The sequence below is a fragment of the Sturnira hondurensis genome, unplaced genomic scaffold (genome assembly GCF_014824575.4).
Source record: "Sturnira hondurensis isolate 20B ecotype Veracruz unplaced genomic scaffold, ASM1482457v3 Scaffold0013515, whole genome shotgun sequence".
In the NCBI taxonomy this organism is placed as follows: Eukaryota; Metazoa; Chordata; class Mammalia; order Chiroptera; family Phyllostomidae; genus Sturnira; species Sturnira hondurensis.
The window spans coordinates 2,408,738-2,429,890 of record NW_028086146.1 but is presented as its reverse complement, the minus strand read 5'-3'; the positions used below and the strand labels follow the sequence as shown (position 1 = coordinate 2,429,890).

At 43.0% G+C, this 21,153-nt stretch overlaps 1 protein-coding gene across 3 annotated transcripts in view; it reads left to right on the top strand.

Moving 5' to 3' along the window:
* The window catches only part of MAMDC2 (MAM domain containing 2), a 133,273-nt gene that overhangs the window by 74,463 nt on the left and 37,657 nt on the right, over window positions 1-21,153 (top strand). For all 3 annotated transcript variants that reach the window (XR_005068730.1, XM_037061687.1, XM_037061686.1), the window contains exons 6-9: window positions 387-643; window positions 4,001-4,094; window positions 10,008-10,151; window positions 13,320-13,585. Coding sequence is in view for 2 of the 3 variants with exons in the window: in XM_037061687.1 (XP_036917582.1) it covers window positions 387-643; window positions 4,001-4,094; window positions 10,008-10,151; window positions 13,320-13,585 (761 nt within the window). In the remaining variant the exon portion in view is untranslated. The remainder of the gene's footprint in view (window positions 1-386; window positions 644-4,000; window positions 4,095-10,007; window positions 10,152-13,319; window positions 13,586-21,153) is intronic.

Sequence of the window (21,153 nt, the reverse complement as noted above, 5' to 3'; positions counted from 1 at the left end):
ACCTTATTACCTCAAAGAAGCCGTGGAGGAGGATGGCTTCTGAGATAACGTTCTGTTCCTTTCCACAGTCGTGTTCAGTTTGTGAAAACCCAAGCACTTTACAGAGGCTGCATCTCACCTTTCTATGTGTTCGCTTCAGTCAAAAGCAAGGGAATGAAACAGAATGGTTCTTCCCTTGCATTCAGCAGAGCACAGTCAACTCCATGTATTTCTCTCCCAGGTGCAATATTCACCAATCCACGGCCAAACTTCCTTCGTCTGTAACTCACTTGCTTCATCTCTGCCACGCTCCCTGGATAACACCTCCAAAGTAAATCCCGGAATCCCACCATTTCATCTGAAAATCGCTGACCTGTCTCATGCGGTTTTCTCTGTGTGGTTTTCAGGCCACTACATGTACGTGGACTCGGTTTACATCAAGCACTTCCAGGAGGTGGCGCAGCTCGTCTCCCCGATGACCACGGCCCCCATGTCCGGCTGCCTGTCGTTTTATTACCAGCTCCAACAGGGCAATGACAGTATCTTCTCCCTTTATACTCGGGATGTGACTGGCCTTTATGAGGAGATCTGGAAAACCAGTGGTCCAGAGAATCCTTCCTGGAACCTCGCTGAAGTGGAGTTCAATGCCCCGTATGCCATGGAGGTGGGTGTTCCAGGTGTGCCCCGACGGGGCCGCTCTGCAGGGCTGCTGTCCGCACACAGGATTAGAGGTCAGGAGGTGCTGACCTCGCTCTCATTCTTTCTTTTCTGCTGTGTCTCAATCTTTTTCTTTTTTTTTTTTTGCTTTTCCCTTTCTTGGCCTCCTCCACCTCCCTCCATTTCTTTATGTTCCCTTCTGCCTTCCTCCTTTATCGCTTTCATTTTCTAACAAGACTGTTTTTTCTAAGGACAAATATGGAGAAGCCAGTCAACCGGGTAGATTTCGGGGGTACACTCTCCCTATGAACCTTGCACTGTGGTTATGGGAAGGTCAAAAGACATCAGTGCCTTCTAAGTGAAAGCTACTCTTGAACTTTCATCCCTGAGAGCAGTTATGACAGAACGTTGTAAGGGAGGTTGTTTCTATTCCCTTGTTTGAGGGAACAGTCTTTCTAGAGAAAAATATTACTTTCTTCTTTGCTCCTTTACAGTATAAATAATGTCATAAATATCAGAGAGAAAGTTATGGTTGTGGCCCAGATTTGAAACAAGCCTTGGTGCTTGAGTTTTAAACATTTTTATAGTTATGTGAATGACAAATGTCTGGTGCAGAAAAATTAGAAAATTCAGGAGAGCAAAACAAACTGAAACAGCCCGGGCCAACACTGCAAAGATGAGAACTGTAACATTTTGGTGTTTATCCTTGAAAGGCCTCTTTTTAAGCACATGTATTAATGCATGTCTATTATCTGTGTATGTATTCTAGTCCTTACAGCAATCCAACAAACTAGATAAAAATACCCCCATGTTTACAGATGAGAAAAAAGAAACAGAGAGTCTAAGAAGTTTGTCACTTTTTATCTAGGTCACACAGCTGGTGAGTGTCAGGGCACTTAGATCCGTTCCTGAACTAAAATCTGACCGAAAGCTGAAGGAGGAGGAGGCCTAGCTCTGTCCGAGGACCCCACGAAACCTCTCAAATCAGTGAGGGCAGCGTTGTGGTTGCAGATTTGGAGCTATAAGAGGTCTTAGTCACCCTAGGTTGTAACTGATCCATACTTTATACTTTGCGCTTTTTGCAGTATCTTTCCCAGTTCCCTTTAAAGTGCAAAAGGAGTGGATTATCCTCTGCTTTTCAGTGGTGCCATCTGCTCGTCTGATGTGGAGCTTCATAGCGTGTGGGGGTTGGGTCCTGGTTTCTGTTGTGCCCTGTCTACTGATGGCCTGTCACTCCCCTGACCCTCTTTGGGTTCCCCTCTGCCTCCCACGTACAGCGCCAGAAGGAGCGCAGTGCCTTTTGCAGTGTGTGTGCTATTTCCTATCCCAACAGCTAACCAGGCCTCAGTGTGCTCTCCCCAGTGGAAAATTTTCTGTGGGCGTGGGTCACAGGGGAAGGAGACATGCACATGCTGCTTCCGAAAGTTTTCCTCCTGTTAAAGTCCGATGAGTCACACACACACGCACTCGGACAGCATTTTCTTTGTCAGCTCCTTCCACCCAACCACAAACTCATGGGGCAGCATTTGAGATGGCTGAGACTTCACCATTTTTTAAAAAATTAAAGCTTACAATTCTGGGCATTACTAAACTTCAGTATATATTCTTTTGATTCCCACATGTATGATTTTGCTCCAGTCCTCTGAATTCATTATGATAGGACTATTTGCTCTCAGTAATTGCCAGGAAAAGAGATGTATCCTGCAGAAATGGCTGAATTGAATGCCATCATCTTCTCTGATGAGTTTTTTAAAAGGAAAACAAGCATTTGAGACCGTCTTTCTGACAAGAGACTGGCACATTAGCTGTAATAAGTGCATTAGTACATTCTCATCCAAAATTTCATTCTTATTTGGCCTGCCCAGTAAGATGATTTCTGCCACTCACTTTCTGTCAGGTGGCACGGATCTGTGTTGAGAGTGTAGAACTTCCTTTGCCCCTTCTCATTTGTCCACACCTGTTCCCTTTGTTCTCTGAGCCTCTCGCCTTTCCAGAGACAAACTTCCAGGCCCGCTCTTAGACTTTGCCAAGTCCAGGTACAAGCCTCCACAAGACCTTGCTGTTAAACTGAGAGGGACCTTAGGAACCATCTTACCTAAACTCTTTCCCCCACCTCCAAACGGAGAAACTGACACCCAGAGAAGAGAAGGGGCCTGTTCAAGCTAATTAGTGACTAACTGGGCTCAGGTCTGAATATGAGTGCCAGACAGGTCAGCCTGGGGAGAAGAAGGCATGAATTTAGTTCAGAGCTTATTATGCAGCCGACTCTGTAAGCTAGGATCTTTGTATACCGTTTCTCATTTAATCTCAGTAGTCTTACAAAGACTGCTGTAATGGTATATTTTGTGTGTGTTTGTTTGGTGTTTACTTCTTTGTTTTCGTTTCTAAATTAATTGTCAACATTAAAAAATCCACAGATTTCAAGTGATCTAGAGATCCAGGTCCCCTTGACCGTTTGGTAGATCCAGACGTGTTAGGCCTGAGCCCCCACACGTCAGCAGTTGACAGAGTGGCAGCCATCCTCCTTCGGCAGGGCCTGCGTTCTCCACTTCACCAGGCTGCGCCCTTTCTGCCGCACCACACCAAGCCCACGTCACGGCCTGCCTGGCCCTTGTAGGCATTTGAGTTCCAGCCCCTACTGAGCACGGCATCTTCTCATGTTATCAATTCACAAGAGTAGACGTCACACTTGGGTGGTTCTCTCAATACAGGTGAATGCTGTGCTCCGCACACCTGATCCCCACAGTCCCAGGCAGAAGGCAGTTCATTGAACATGGAGAAGAGAGCAAAGTTAAAGGGGCTGAACACATTAACCCCGTGTTTTTTCTAACCATTCAAACATGCCTGGAAGTCTGATGTCCGTGTTGAGAATCTCTGGGCTTGATTATGCTTCAGCCATCAGAATTGATTGCTGCATCTTTGTCCAGGACCCTGACATAGAATTTCATGCGTGACAAAGGGCAAGAGACTTAGAGGGGCTTAGTTCCCTGTGAAGTGGAGGAAATGAACGTAATCAGCTTTCTGCAAGGAACCTGTTGTTCTTTCACTGAAGTTCGTAGTGCAGATCGTCAATTCTGTAGTTCTATCAAAAAAGTGACATGGGTACCTTAGCTGACACTCAAGGGAGAGGAAAAAAATTACCAATAAAACACAACTTAGGGCTTAGTATTTCCTTTTCCAGAAAGAGACCACGGGTTGAGGAGGGAGCTGCCCGAATCCCTCTGGTAGGAACATGGTTCTGCAAGTACTTATAACTTGGCACCTCCTGGCTCATTGGCACGTCATTTAAAATCATAAATAAAAGCACTCAGGCCTAACAGGAAATATGTAAACCTGCAGCACACGATGTCGTTTTCCTCTGTAGATTATTTTTGAAGTTGCTTTCAATGGTCCCAAAGGAGGATATGTTGCCTTGGATGATATTTCTTTCTCTCCTGTTCACTGCCAAAACCAGACAGGTAAGCAATTCTTTTTTCTTTTTCCTCATGTTTGGAATTTTCCCTCTCCATATATGCCTGTGGTTAGGACTTGCTTGAATTCTTTCTAATTTCCTTACCTTTTCTATTATCTCATCCTTAAAAATTATGTAACTGAATAATCATTCTTGTGGTTTATAACTTATTTTTTTTCCTCCTCACAGAACAAATCTTATTTTTCTGCCACCACAGGCCCTTGACAAGTGTCAAGTTTTCATCTTCCTTGCCTATTAGGAAGTGAAAATTAAATAATACTCATTCTTTTTCCATCTTTCTCTTTAGTGAATATCTTGGGTTCATAGACGGATGGATGTGTAGGTAGAAAAAAATCTCAATATCTACTGAGTATAATTATGAAGACTCTTTCCAACTTTATGTATCCAAGACCTGTAAGTGTCCTCGTGTTTAGAGATATTAGTATTTGGTATATATCTCTATGATGGGTTTTCACTAAATATTATGTACTCAATTTAAATTCTCTTTCTAAGTAAACCCTCAGGTTACTCTATCATAGGTAATTTTGTAATTTCCATAAATAAGGTTTAGAAAAGAGAAGAAATTTTTCATTTCTGAAAAAGTAGATAAGCAAATCAATTCAAAGTGAATTAGAAAACAAATATTTTAAAATAAGTCAGACACTCTATTAATGATAACCCGGATACATGCAATTGACCTTGCCTTTTAGTGATCTTGCTTCCTTGAGAGGCCCCAGTGAGACACTGTAGTCTCCCCAGTTTATTTTCGAGCCCTTGCTTTGGGTTATGGAGCATGGACAGTACATTGTTGAACTTGGCCTTTATAGTCTGGCTTTCACTTAAGATAGAGTTAGCCTCTAGTTTGATGTGGCTTCAGATCTATTCTGCAAGCAAGGGGACTAAGAACACATTTTCCACCTCAGGCTAGACTGTTACCCCCAAATTAGAGAGAAACAGACTAACTTGCTGAAACCAAACACTATTTTTACTAATTCTAAGTTTTAAATAAAAGCCAGCAAAACAGAAGAAATCAGACTGGATTGACATGTTTTCATGAAAATTACTTAATTTAAACTGTAATCAAAGACTAAAAGAGTCTCTAAATTTGGCAGAACACAAAAGCCAAAATTGTTTTACCTCTCAAAATCCGATTGCTCCCTAATCCCATCTCCAATTAATATTTCAGTGATGTTAACAGAGGTTTCAAAACCTCTGTATCATTATTTTTAGAAAATTTTTCTTAGTCACTAAGCATTTACAGTGAACATTTGTACTTCCAAGTGACACGTGTGAGAGAAGAGGTGTTTGTGGAAGGTCTGCACTGGGTAGTGGCTCGGGTCAAGAGGCAGCTGGGAGGTCACTGGATCTATGGAGTCACCTCAGAAGTGACCTTTGGAAAGACTTCCCTTTTTAACAGGTACAGAGTATATGTGAGCTCCTTCCTACTGACTGGTGAGAAGAAAAGAAAGACTCCAGCAAAATAGGGACCGTGTACTGAAAGGGCTGGTGTACCTCAGGCTGTACAGTCCAGCCCACATGAAAACCCTTCCTCCACAAGGACCACCAGAGAGTCACATTTTTACGTGGTTAGGTCAATCAGGACTCCAAATTGGTCTTCAGAACTTTCCAACATACTAACTTTGCTTTTAAAATGGTTTAAACACGTGATCATAGTGTTATGCTCAAGACCCAGGACTTTGGATTCACATCCCTACTCTGCCACTTGCCAGCTGTGTGACCTTGGGATTCTTAACTAACCTCTCTGTGACTCCCTCCACATTTGCACAAGGATGGAAGAATCTGTTCCATAGTGTTGTCAGGAAGATGGATAAGTTATTGTCCATGCAGGTCTTAGCAGATATGCCACACAGAAAATGCTTGCTCATGAAACTTAACACTATTTACTTCATTTTCAAAATACTCCCATCCATTCCCTGGAGGACAGGGGCTCAGACCAAAACTGAAAGAAGCAGCAAAGGGCGCTGGCTTGATGAATGTGGAAGCCGGAGCGGCTTTGTGTCTTACATTAAGCATCTGTGAGTCAGATTCTGAGCCTTAGAAGCTGAGCCCTTTAGCTTTCATACTTCATTTTATATTTCACAAATAGTTTATGCCCTTCTGTTTCAAAACAGGTGCCAACGTTTTTAAAAATCTTGGTTAGCTCCAGACTTGTTCTCTGTTTTTCCCAGCTGGATCTAGCATCTTCCTACACCTTCTAGGAGGCCAAGACACATGAAGCATTTCATTCTTACAATCTGGTTGGGCTTAGAATTAATCCAGTTTTCCTGACCTGAGACCCCTCACAGAGTCACAAGGGTTAAACTCCAATGTCATGTTGCTCTCTGAGTATTTCCCCTGAATGCTCCAGAGGATAGCGAGACCCGCCCCCCACTCCCCTAACTTTGAGTTCCAGGACTTCCCTTTCCAAGCCTTTTCTACCCCCAAACTCCCCCCCTTCCACCATGAGATCTAGAGTCTAGATCATAGGAATAGGCTCTCCTTTAAAGCTGTTAATCCTTGCATGCCTAACAGGTGATTCCATTCACTTCTAAGAATCCTGCCTTAACGCTCAACCCCAACTTCAAGCTTCACTGCTCTGGCCTGTGCAGGCCCAGCCTCCTTTCCAAGCTTGGGTCCACCCCATATACAGGTCACGGACTGGGAGGGGCCGACACTCATGGATATATCTCACAGGATGTCTCTAAATCCCAGTCTTGACCACTCTTGTTATTCACCAATAACAGTACTACCCAGACCTCTTCTTCCATCGGAAACCTGGCTCCAGTTGTTGCCTTGGTTCCAGCTGAAGTTGTCACAGCCTTCCTTAGCTCAGAGGCCTTGAAGCATCGTCCCAGGCTGGTCACTGGGCCAGCCTCTGCTCCACCATGATGCCAGTTCCCAATCACCCTCTTCCCCAAGCCAGCTTTGAGCTGTCTCAGCCTGCTTGTGGGCTGGCTCGTGCTACAGTAAAACTACCGAGCAAATTCAGTAGCCTGAAGAGCACACAGTACCCAGAATCCCTTTAGCATCGCAGAGGCTGATGAGCCCTTTAGATCTGCAGAACGGACTCTGACTTCACCTCCATGAACTCCAAGGAGCAGCAAAAAGATAAGAAACCCACTCCCACCGATTCTTCTCAAACTGTAGGACCCTCTGTCTGATTAGGTTATCTTCAAAGCCTCTCATTTCTAAAAAGTTTAAATCTCAGAAAGCGAGCTTTAACTACATCTTACATTATAATGCGTATTGGTACCTTGCCGGGGACCTTCTTTTCTGATCAGCTGCTCCTCAGAGGTTTCCGACTGACTGCCGGATCCCTCCCTGTGCTTCAAATACATCATCAACACTCCCCAGGAGCTCAGTTGTGATCCTGCCTGACCAGGTGCCTCTGAAACAAGCCTGCAGCAAAGGCTCCCCACCTCAGATCTCTGAGGAGCTTGTTAGGCCACAAACAGGCCCTCGGGCGCCATCTTCAGGATCAAAAAAGCATTATCTCAGGGTCAAAACAAGCATTCTGGGTAAAACAATTTAGGCCCTGAGGTATGCTTTTGAGATTTTCTTTTTATCAGGCCTTCTCAGAATCCTGGACAAATCAATTTTTTAGGACTAGGTATTAACCTCATCCTCAGAAAAAAATCTTTTCTGGATGACTCAGTTTGTCAATATGGAGAGAGCTGGTCCTTGCTTACTTTCAGGTTTTAATACCATCTCCCACCCTCTCCTATATACTTCATAAGTGGGTTATGGTTCTCTTGTTGGCCACCCAGGGGTATATTTCTTGCTGTACACTCCCGATGAGTAATTTCGGGATGTGCTGTTTTCATTGAGCGTGGCTTTGGGGAATGCCACACCGTTTTCTGAGCTAGACGGCCATCTGTAGATTTTAAATTTTCATCTGCTCTTTCATTACTAGCTGGCAGAGGGTGACTACGACCGGAGGCCATTGTGAGGTTTCCCATGGCATCAAATCTCCGTGGAGGGATGGCAAAGGATCCTTGTTTGTATGAGGTCATTTTCATTTTTGAAAGACTGTCTTCATCGCCTGAAGATACACCCTGGGCCTGGCAGAGTAAGGCAGAGCAGTGCGTGGCTAGTCTTCCAGTCTCAGAGCTGGGGATTCTCCTCCCTCCCTTTTCCCCCGTCCGGCTCATCAGGGCACTCATTCCCGGCACTTGCCAGCGTGTATCATCTGAGACACAATCGGGTTCCAGTTATATGAGAACATTGTCTTCCTATTATTTCCTTTGTAATGTTAGTCACATGTTGTTTCCAATTTGGTGTTTCTAAAACTCTGTATTTTTGTATATTTCAAACTCAGACAGAATTTGCAAGAATACTGTCAAGAACTCCCATATATTCTCTCCACTCAGATCTACAATAAAAATTGCTAACCTTTTGCCACATTTGCTTCATCAACCATTTCAGAGAAGGTTGTAGACATTCTACCCTCTTCACACCCCTAAATACATCGACATGTGTTTTGTAAAACCAAACACATTATCCAACATAATTATTAAGTTCAGGAAATTTAACACCGACTGAGTGTTATCAACTAAACTATAGGCAATATACTGATTTGCTAGTGGCCTCAAGAATGACATTATAGCTGTGGGTTTTCCTGGGCCAAGGTCAAGTCTCGGGCCCCTTGTAGCATTTGGTTGTCATGCCTCTTTTGTCTCCTTAGTCTAAGCCAGCTCCTCAGCCCGTTCGAATGTTTTCTTCCTTTGAAAATTGATAAATCAAGAGTATACTGAGTCTTTGTCCCTGAACAGCCCCCGTTTCATCAGATCACTGCTCCCAGAACCCACAAGGCCCCTTAGAGATGGTTTCTCCGTACTCAGAACAGTGCCCCCTCTCTCATGCCCTGAAACATTAGACCAGTGGATGTCAGCGTGCAGAACAGGATCCCACTCAGCTACATTGAATGTGTCCCAAACTGTCACATTCCCTCCAGGCTCGGAGGGCAATCAGCACATTGAGGTTTGCAATGACTTGTTGCTAGGAACGAGTTATTCTTAGAAGAACAGAAATTGTGTTCCCTTCCCTTCAGGCAGTCTAATTTGAGGTGGTATTTATAAAGCGAGGTAAATGATACTGGAGCTCAGCAAAAGCCCAAACAATAGGAGTAGGGGTGAGAAAATCGGTGTCTCTTTTTGAAGAACATAACTTGTACTGAGTAGTGATTTGCTTTCAGCACATCGGCTCCTACTACAAATGTCCATTATGCATGGATGGAGGCTGTGCTTCCGACACAGAGATTAATCAACAAAGGAAAATTAGCCTTGGCTGGTGTAGCTCAGTGGATTGAGTGCAGGCTTGCAAACCAAAAGATCATGGTTCAATTCCCAGTCAGGGCACATGCCTGGGCTGCAGGCCAGTTCCCAGCAGGAGACACATGAGAAGCAACCATACATTGATATTTCTCTCCCTCTCTCCTTCCGTTCCCCTCTAAAGATAAATAAATTTTTAAAAAAGGAAAATTATTTCTAGAAAAGATTATTTCTAAAATATATGTGTTAAAGAGAAATTAAGAATTCCTGAAATCTTTACCTTTTCTCCTTCTTTTTTAATTTTGTATGGATAAATTTTGAATTGTGAATTATGTGAATAAGTGCTTTTGGTCTTTACAGCATAAAAGGATATTTCTTTTGAAGTCTGGCACTTCTGTATTTTTGTATAGAATATAAAAATAACTCCTTTCTTCCATCCCTTTAGGGAAGAAAAGAACAATTTTCCTGTCATGCTGACATGTTGGTTTGATGCTAACCTGTCACCATGCCATTAGGGTAAAAATATTTTGTCGTGTTTTGCCTCTCCGGTCTCCCCTGGCACAAATGTGTACATATTTGTCAATCAGTGGAGGTAGTCCTTTGAGAGTCGTGGTTTGAGCTCGCTTTCGCTTTGGTTCTCCTTTGCACAGAGCTTCCTTTCAGTGCCTCAGAAGCAAGCTGCAATTTCGAGGAAGACCTCTGCCACTTTTACCAAGACAAAGAAGGTACAGGCTGGACCCGAGTAAAAGTAAAGCCAAACATGTATTGGGCTGGTGACCACACTTCCGGCTTAGGTAAACCAGAAATCCATCCATGTGGGGACTTTGGCAGTGGTGGGGGAGAGGAAGGGGTGGGTAGTGTTCATGCTCCATTCTCCATTCTTATTCCACACCTACCAAGGCACCACCTTTTAAAAGGGCAGCTGTAAAGAAGCAAAGACAAGTGGTATTTGGCCATTTTTTAAAACTGGAGTTCAAGTTGCTGGGCTAGCAGAAGTATTTGCCAGTTAAATAATAGTTAAACTTTTGGAAATTATCTTGGTCTTTAAATGGAGATGTACCTTTTCAAAGCTCTAGTAGTCCATTTATATGAAATATTCAGAACAGGCAATTTATAGACAAAAAGATTGGGAGTTGCCATGGGCTTGGGAGGAGGAAATGGGGAATTACTATATAAAGGGTACAGAATTTCCTTTTGGGGTGATGAACATGGTCTGGAACTACATAGCAGTGGTGGTCATGCCGCACAATGAACATACTAGATGCCAATGAACTGTATACTTGAAAATGACTGAAATGGTCAGTGTTATGTTATGGGTCTTTTACTACAATAAAAATATATTATGGAGGAATAGCCTGGCTGGTGTAGCTCAGTGGACTGAGTGCGGGCCTGTGTACCTAGGGATCGAGGTTCGATTCCCAGTCAGGGCACGTGCCTGGGTTGCAGGCCAGTTCCCAGCAGGGGACCCACGAGAGACAACCATACATTGATGTTTCTCTCCCTCTCTCCTTTCCTTCCCTTCCCCCCTCTAAAGATGAATATATGAATATATATATATGATCGAGGAATAAAAGCTATTGGAGATGTTGGGTGGGCACATGATGGGTATATCTACAAGGAACTCTTAGATACCAGTTTGAAATCCCTGTAAAAGGATTGTATATTGCTGAATGGCCTCCCTTGCGGAGCTCACTCCAGTTGAAATTAGTTGGTTCTCAAGGGGTTAGTGTCTCATTCATTCGACAATTACTTATACACTGGGCACCGGGGTGAATTTATCAGAAAGCTGATGACCCTCCCCCTCAGGGGTCCTGAGGGTTGCAGGACCCCTCCCTTGCATGGGCCAGAGGAAAAACCTTGCAGTGGGCCTTTGCAATATTTTTTAAAGATTTTATTTATTTATCTTTAGAGAGTAAAGGAAGGCGAGAAGGAGAGAAATATCAATGTATGGTTGCTTCTTGTGAGTCCCCTGCTGGGAACTGGCCTGCAACCCAGGCATGTGCCCTGACTGGGAATCGAACCGTGATCGTGTGGTTCGCAGGTCCGTGCTCAATCCACTGAGCTACACCAGCCAGGGCCTGCAATATTATACTTGGAATTGTGCTTTATTCTTTCAGAGGTTGCTTAACTTGTCCAAAAATAGGCCCTACAAAAACCTATTCTGACCTTAGCCAGACTAAGTCCTTGGGGCACAGTAGTAAGCAAGTCAGGTATGAAGCTTCTCCTCTCTGGCTGACAGTCATTTCAGTGGAGAGGAGAAAAATTAGGCAAATATATACATAAAATAACTCATAATTTCAGCCTGTGTTAAATGCAATACAAGAAATGATGACGAGTGAGCTCTGAGAGATAACTGAGGAAAGAACTTAGTATTGACTGGGGATCCAGGGAGCCCACTTCTGAGCAAAGTGGGTATCAGCCAGGAGAGTGGGGGCCACCCAGGCACAGGAATAGCACCTGTGGAGACCTTGGGTTTGGAAAGAGCGGGACACTCCCAGGAGAGGGAAGGTTAGTGTGGCTGCGCCGTGGGGAGGAGAACGCAGGAACACGAAGTTACAGAGGGAACTAGATCATGGGTGTAGCAGGCCAGAGTAAACATTTGGGATTTTATCGTAAAGGGAATGACAAGCCATTGAAAGGTGTTAACTAGAGAAGATAGTGCTTAAATTTAGGTTTCAAAGAGATTGCTGGCTATTGTACAGTCACTTGTTTGTTTGGGCAGCCGTAACAAAATACCACAGACTGGATGGCTTACACAACAGAAGTTTATTTTCTCACAGGTCTGGAGGTTGGCAGGCCGAGATCAAGGTGCTGTCAGGATTGGTTTCTTGCCAGACCTCTTCCTGGCTTGTAGATTGTGTCTTCCCAAGGGTGTCCACACACGGCCTTGTCTGTGTGTGTACATGTGGAGAGAGATCTCCTCTTCTAATGACATCAGTCCTGTAGGATTAAAGCCCCACACTTATAACCTCACTTAACCTTAATTACCTTCTTAAAGGTCCTCTGTCCAGATAGTCACATTAGGGGTTAGGGCTTTACCATACTCATATACAATTCAGTTCATAATACCACCCTGTGAAGTAGCCACAGAACTTTTTGCCAAATGTGTTAAATAATTGGGTGAAACTTATCTCCATACCAAAGACTGAGGCACCCAAAAAAATTTAAAGAGGGAGGAGCAGAAAAGGAAAAGATGTACAGTACCGTAGGTCCTGAAATAATGCCGTTCCATTCTACCTCATTTTGCTATAATGCTGATGAGATGCTGTAGGAACTCTAGTTGACATCAATTAGCATATGGTAAAACTGGTTTCCTTTTATGTCTTTTCACTTAAGTCACAGAACCTATTGATGACTTTAAGTGAGGGTTTCCTGTATTTTTTTCCCTTTTGCCCAGGCTTTCTAAGATGCACAGACCTGTTTGAAGTTTACTGTGGGAGTGGTAGAGCTGGTGGGAGGAAGGTTACTGATGATATTTTCCTTTATGTTATTTAGAAGGAGTAAGGGAAGAACACAGGACTCCTGATTACATACCTGCTCTTCAGGGGCAGGTGTAACATCTGACCAGGACTGCCAGGCCAGCCTGTGGTCTCCCATCTCCACCGGTCCCTGCAGAGAGAAGGAAAAGTCTGCTCCGGACTTTATGTTCACTGTGACTCAGTAGCTGGTTGACCCATGATCATGCAAATTATAAATCCTGACTGACGACCAGAATCTGAGCATATACAGTTTGAAATCTATACTTATTTATGAAACTTACTTATAATTGAGGTTTATTGGCATTATAGAATGTGTATTCTATCATTAAACCACAAATATTAGAAATGCTTTACTATTTAAAGCTGATGAAAATAGTCTTTTGACAAATTCTACTACCTGAACCAAAGTTTTGCACTTGATGGTCTGGGTTAGGTTATTTAAGCTTCATTGCTGATACACTGACTGCTTCGTCCTGTTCACAGGGTATTACTTGCTGGCCAACACAAAGTTTACATCTCAGCCTGGCTACATTGGAAGGCTCTATGGGCCCACCTTGCCTGGAAACTTGCAGTATTGCTTACGTTTTTATTACTCCATCTATGGGTTTTTTAAAATGAGTGACACCCTGGCCGTTTATATCTTTGAAGAGAACCACGTGGTTCAAGAGAAGATCTGGTCCGTGATGGAATCCCCAAGGGGCGTTTGGATGCAAGCGGAAATATCCTTTAAGAAGCCCATGCCTACCAAGGTACCGTGGAACCACCACAGTCCTTTGTTCATATGCAGTTGTTGGACTGGATTAATGAGTTTAGGTTTAATTATTTTCAACTAGTGACTAGTATTTCTTCTTCTTTTCAAGCTGACAGTCCCACACCCACATGCTGTCCCCAGCCATGCACAATTATATCCTTCAGTTCCTTCTAGTTTTCTCTCTCAGAATCATGGCCACTTGGGGAGTGTGCTTGTTGTTTGTTCCTTAGATTCCCTGAGGGTAGTTGAAAAATGGGAAATATGTTAATAGTCCAAGTTTAACAGCTAAACTTTAGTTCGAAGCCACAGTTCACACACACACACACACACACACACACACACACGAGCAGACTTGTAACAGACTGACACAATCGGGGATGCACCAGAAATTAATAAAATTTTTGGTTGTACTCCATACTCTATTTTGCTAATGTTTTAAAAAGGGGTTATAATAACCATTTAATTTATTCACTTGGCTTTCATTTATTTATTCATTCATCCATTTATTTATTCCTTTATTCAACCAGCATTTATTAGGCATATACTCAGTGTGGGAGGTATGAAGATAAATGAGGCTGAGATTCACCCTTAAGGAGAGCACAGATGACAGAAAATTCAAATGCAGATACGTAAGCATCTGACAGCACATGGTCTCACTATCTCACAGAAAAGCAGTAGAGAAAAGTAGAGGAGGGGTTCTGCCGACTGGATGTATAAAAATAGCGACAAACAGAGGCCCCTATTAGTGCATAGTGAGCATTGGAGGGCCAGTGTTCAGACTCTGCTGGGTTCTGCCTCCTGCCCCCACCCACCACACTCTACCCTTCCCCGCACATCCTCTACTTACAAACACATGGGCTGTTTAGGAATCTGCCTGTTTCCTTGGAGTGAGTCCCAGCTCTTCCCCTACTTGCACGGAATGGAAGCAAGCCATCCAGCAAATAAGGGTGCCTGAGAATTTTTCCTTTTCTCCTTTCCATCCCTCCCTGCAACGGTACCCTTCCTCCCCAGTCACTGAAGGAGAAGTGGATGGAGACACAGAGGGGCCACGGAAGTTCCTTCTCATCGCTTCAGAAGGAACTCCCCAGTGCCTACGAGGCACACAAAACTCAGCACACATGTCTGAAGGTGGCCCGTAGTTTCCACAGGTCCCCGCTAAAGACAGCCAGCTCCGCAGAGAGCGAGAGACCACTGGACATGCACTACAGACGCATGCGTTAAGTAAAGGAGGAAACAAGAGTTCACTGACATTGCCGTATACAGATGGAAATAGATTGCAAACGGTATTTCAGCAAAGGGATGAAATGAAAGCCACATTTTCCCTTACTGCTCCCTATTCTGACACTCAAACTTCGACTCTACTTTTTCTTCCTGATGATTTCCTCTATAATTTTAAGTATTTTGTATTTCCACCTTCATTTCTTGATTCATTAGTCTTAACAGTATTTGCTGATACCCTGCAATGAAAAAATAAGGCATTTAGCTTGTTTGTACTGCACCATTTCTTCTCTTTTTCTTTCTTCTCACCTCAGTTATATTTTTATTTTTTTTACTTTTCTCTCAATTCCCTTTATAACTTTAATTCACTTAACCATCTGTTTTTGGACCCATAAACTTTAAATAGTGTCTCTTAATGCCCGCTATGGAAGGTACATAAACTTTCGCCCCTACATTTCCCTTCACCTCTTTGGCCCCCTCCACTTCTCAAAGTCTTTCAGCTATACAGTTGCTTTTGCACCATCATGACTTACAACATTTGTATTCCTACACTGAAGTGTCTGGCTTTACCAATGGCCGGATTTCCTAGTGTGGCCCCCTTGGCATTTGGGAGATGGCCTTTGGGGCGCATTCCTCACATTACTGGGTTTTTAACATCTGCAGTTACTACAGCAACCCAAATTATTCTCACACGTTTCCAGGTGGCCCAGAGGAGCTATACTGTCCATGGAAGAGAGCCACTGTCTATAAGCTGATTCAGAAAGTTGAAATAAAAAATCCCTTCCCTCCTGCAATCCACTGTTGCCCTGCTCTGATCTGGGTTCCCCCGGCAGCGAAGTTCTCAGGAGGAAGCCTTCCCCTGTAGAAACCCCAGGGCTTCCTGTGGCTCTTAGGGAAAGGGCTTGGATGTGAGTCCCCTTTCCAGCTTTCTCTCTCCATTAGCACTGCACTGCACAGGTCATTGCTGGAACACACTCTGCTCTCTCCTACCCTGGGCCATCGCACACTGTTTTCTCTGCCTCGACTCCTCTTAATTTGATCACAGCTGACACCTCACTTCCTCAGAGTATCCTTTTCTGGCCCCCAAGATAGATTAGGGTTCCCTGGGCATCCCAGGCCTCCAGGTAGCCTCCATGAGACTCTATAACACAGCAATTAGGAGCATAGACACAGGAGCCTCTAGTTTCAGATCTTCATTCCACCATTTACTGATTTTACAATCTTCTTTTTTTTTAAAGTGTAACTGACCTTAATATAGCAATATCATAATAGAATATTAATATATGAACATCATATATTATATATAAGGTTATATTAATATAATAAAGTAAAATGACATTTTTAATACATGTAGTGTATAATCACAATATAATATAGTCATGTATATAGCTAACATTTTATTCATTTCGGTATGTAATATAATGATTCAATATTTGTATATATTGCAAAATGATCAGTACAATAAGTCTAGTTAATATCCATCGCGTTACATAGTAACAAAAAATTTTTTCTTATGATGAGAACTTTTAAGATCAACCCTCTGAGCAACTTTCAAATATGTAGCACAGTGTTATTAATAGTTACTAGTGCTGTACATTACATCCTCATGACACTTATTTCATAATTGGAAGTTTGTACCTTTTTATCCTGTTCATCCATTTCCCCCACCCCCTACACCCCTGCCTCTGGCGGCTGCCAGTCTGTTCCCTTGGGGGTTTGTTCCGTGCTGTTTTGTTTTGCTGCATTAGATTCCATGTAAATGAGATCCTACAGTGTTTAGCTTTCTCTGTCTGACATTTTGCACTTAGCACGATGCCCTTAGCAGAGTTGTTATCAATGGCAAGATTTCCCTCTTTTTTTATGGCTGCATAATATTCTCTTAGTCAGTTTTTTTTAATCTCTTTCTTTCTTACTTTCCTGGCTGGAACCCCAAACCTAGAGGACACTTGGCACACAGGTGATGCTCAGTAATCGTCTGTGGGATGACTGTTGGGTTCTGACTCTGAGCAGTGGTTGTTGACCCTCATTAGAATCATCTGGGAGGCCTTTACAAGGTTGATGCTCAAGATGCTCATTGTCTATTTCTCTTCTCCCATAAAAACACAACCTTCATAAGGACAGAACCCTGTCAGTCTTGTTCCTTTCTGTATCTATAGCACTGTGCCTGTTGCAAAGTAGATCATCAGTAACATGTTGATTGATACATTTGGTCCTGTATTTTTATGTGGTCAATGAATAAATAGAAGAATAATGAAAATCAATAAAAAATAAAGTAACAAATGAGTTGACTTCCTAAGGCTGGCAAGTGGCAGAGCTGGGATTTGAACCATGGTCTATGAAACTCTGAAGCTTGCCCTTTGGAGTTTTTCTTTGGATATTCAAAGTTTTTATCCTTGGGGCATAGACATCTCCTATTTTATTTAATTCTTACAACATTCCTGTAAGGAAAAGCATAGATCTCTTTTAATGTCTTTAGCATTCTAGAATGCGGAGTAAGACCAACCCAAGGTCATGTTCTACTAGAAATGAATGTCTAAACTCAGAGCTTAAGGCTGTACTGTTGTGGGAAAGAACCTTCTTTGCCTCTGTTTTATGTCCTCGCCACCCCAGTCCTAAAGCAGTTGAGTGTGATTAGTCAGGGCCCAACTCAAAGAGAGCAAATGACTGTATTTCACTCCCATTCCATAGCTCAAAAGCCAGGTATTTGAATTTTGGCCACACCTAGCCTAATCATGATGCTAATTTTCACTTTAGAAATGTTTGGTAGATATGTTTGAGTATGCTGCTTACTCAAAGTAATAACAACAACCCTTTACATTTGCATTGCTTGTTAGTATAACTTGCTTTTGCGAACATTATTTTCACCTCTCAGTGAGCAGTCATGTGAAACCAGAGGTGAGCTGTGTGCAGGGCAGCCTGGACAGAACTGGAGAGAAGTCCCAACTTTCAGCTTCTCTCCCCTGGTTTCTCCTCCCTGACTCCTATTACCCACATGCTACCTTATCTGTGCCTTCCCAGATGCATTCACTCTGGGTGTTTCTTTGACCTTTCTTTCCCTTATTAGTTCTTGCCCAGCCTGTTCTGAGTGCAAGGGCTGAGTCAATTAACAATTCCTTTGCTATTTCCCCTGGCATGTCTACTGTTTGATGGAAACTATTATATACAGCTCTATTTAAGGAATGACAGCAATGTTAAGAATTTCCCTGAGACCTTTCTAGCAGAGTAGCTGTGTGATGGACCCTGTGTGACGTTGTCACACCAACCGGAACTTCTACTGAACACTTTCTCTGCTGCAGGCAACATGCTGAGCATTTGTTTGATGCTATTGCACCCCAGGAAGGCAAGCGTTATGGCCTCATTTAAAAGATGAGGAAAGCAAAAAAAAAGATGAGGAAAGCTTGAGCAGAAATTTAAAGGCATTGTTCAACAGCACACACCTATTAAATGGCAAAGCTGAGAGGTAGATCCAGGCCTTTTGAACTCCAGACTCCTTGCTTAAAAAAAAATTACACTTGACCTTCAATATTAGTTTCAGGTATATAGCATCATGGTTAGACATTTGTATAACCTACGAGATGGTCCCCCTGATAAGTCTAGCACCCACCAGACACTGTACATAGTTATTACAATATTATGGACTATATTCCCTGTGCTGTACTTCTTAATCGCTTCGCCTTTTTCACCCATGCTTTTTATACGATGCCTTTATGCCTGCCAGCCTCTCCTGACTAACATGGAAAGTGTAGGATCCGGTGAGAAAGGGAGCCCAGCCCTGTCTCAAGATTCCTGAGAATGTCTAGGACTTTCTTACTCTAATGTTGAGTTATTCTATTTTAGAAATAACTTTGGCTCCTGGGAGGGGTCAAAAGTCCAGTGGTTCAGTACGGACAGGGAGAACTGTGGGCTGGAGGGAAACAGAGCATCATGCCCAGGGGGCTGGGCTGTGGGTTCTGTGCCACGCGTGCCTAGTACGTTGGGCTGGTTCTGTGACCTTCCTGAGCCCCATTTCTCCTCATATGTAAAGTGGGTAACTAGCAGTACCTGCCTCACAGGATTATGGTGAAGGTCAAGTGAAATGCATCAGATGAAGCCCTTCGCATGTACCTGGCCCAGTACTTAGCATGTATTAAATGTAGCTGGAAAGAGAGAGAGAAAAATGAACGACAGAGACTAAAGAATTTTTTTCTAGGTCCTCATCCTCGTAAGATTTCACAGGTAGCATCTCCAGCCCCGGGCTATTTCTGCACTTTGATTTTTGTTGCAAAGTATTCTGTAAACTGAAAATCAAGTTGGAGTTAAATCTTTATAAAGACTTAAAATAAAATCCTTATTCTAATAGCACTACATTTCTTCATGAAACGGTTACTTTTACACAATCACGGAATGCCCAAAATAACTTTTTAATGTTTTAGAAACATTTTAAAAGGGCACGAATGATAAAATGGTTTTCCTGACCTGTTTTTCTCTGGCACGTTACTATTAAATAGAGAGCAGCTAATTGAGTTACCTTGAGATGCGAGTACGCCGAAGAGGATAATGAGGAGAGGCAACAGTTCTCTCCAGAACGCTTTTCCGTAAAAGCCAGATGTCAGGAGAGACTAGAGAGCTGTTGTCAGAAATTCCATAAGGATGGCGCACAAACATTAGCCCCGTGCGTTTAAATCCTTAGTTGAACATTATGCTTGGACACCAATAGTGCATACATTAGGTCCTGTAATATCTCCTGGCTTGAAGTTGGTTTTTCCTTCAACAAAGATCTTTAAGTGGTCTGTTAATTAGAAGCACTGAGAGGAACTCAATATTCTGTTCATTAAATATTTCTTTTGGAAAAAAATGTTAAATGGCCTATAAATGAGAGAATGACCATTCTGTTTCATCCAGGTCTGACTTAATGATCAGCTCAGCGGTCATTAAAATCTTCATGGTTAACTCTTCTAAGTCCACATCTTTATTATAAGATTTAAAGAACATATAAACTTCAGCCCTGGCTGGTGTGGCTCAGTGAAATGAGCGCCGGCCTATAAACCAAAGGATTGCTGGTTCGATTCCCAATCAGGGCATATACCTGAGTTGTGTGCCAAGTCCCCAGTAAGGGGTGCACAAGAGGCAACCACACATTAATGTTTCCCTTTTCTCTCTCTCTCCTTCCTTCCCCTCTCTAAAAATAAATAAATATAAAGTTTAAAAAACATACAAACTTCAAAAGTCATTTAGAGAAAATCTCCATTTGGCCAATCTGAAAAAATTTAAAGACATTTTTTCACTAGGCAAGACCCTTATATCAGCCCTTTCCAGGGTATGTCCCAGGGGGTACAGAGTCCTTGAGCTGTCCCATTGAAAAAGTGTTCTGTAGTCAAAGGAGCTGGGGAAATCTTGCATACTAGATCTCTGTCCTTCCACATACACATAGGAAGATTCCCAGTGCAGAGTAACCTATGAGAAACCCTGGTGAGTGCTACATGAAAGAATCCTGTTTAAGGTGGCAGTTCCCCCAAAATACTTCGCACAGAACCCTTGTCTTATGTAGCCCCGTTTAGCATTATTCTACTGTTGTAGCACTTAATGCATTATATTGAAGTTGTCTTTTTGCCTGCCTATTTACATTCATCAGACTGTAAGCTTGTGGAGAACGGTCCATGTCATATTTATTCTTTTATTTCTAATGCAAACATGATTTATGGAGAAGAATGGGTACTCAGGAAATAAGAAAGAACTGAACTGTCAAAAACAATGTGTCAATGGCCTTGGCAAGGAAGAATAACATAAATCCATCAAAGGAAGAAGGGAGATGAAACATTTCTGCCTTTGGGCCATTTAAACCATAATCCCTTATAGCCCAACATCTGAGCGATGTTTTCTGTAAGAAATTTCCATGTGGACACCTAAAATCATGAACACCCCACTGGCGTGAGTACAAAAACACACAGGCATGCACATGCCACATTTGGTGTGGGCCTTTTTATGATTATAGTCCTTAAAACCAAAACTGCGACTTTTCCCTCTGGAAAAACCAACCATTTCTTACATCGTGCCATTTTCCTATACCCGAAGATCGATGGAAGGTCTTGTTGACCCTCCTGATTTTCCTGATCCTTTCCCTGTCCCCCCAACACAGCTTGTCCAGTCTCCATTTTGTGCTTGTGGTCAGTGATGTGCTCACTTCCCCGTGGCACTCTCCCCACCCCAGATCCTTCTGCCTTCTTCCACCTTGGTCCTCTTAACCCTGGAAATCCTGGCAGCTCCTTTCATTACCCCCACTCCCACCCCACCCCACCCCAACACCCTGCTAAACACTGCCCACACTCTCAGCACAGCTGGAGAAAATGAGACTGGAATCTCCTCTGTCCC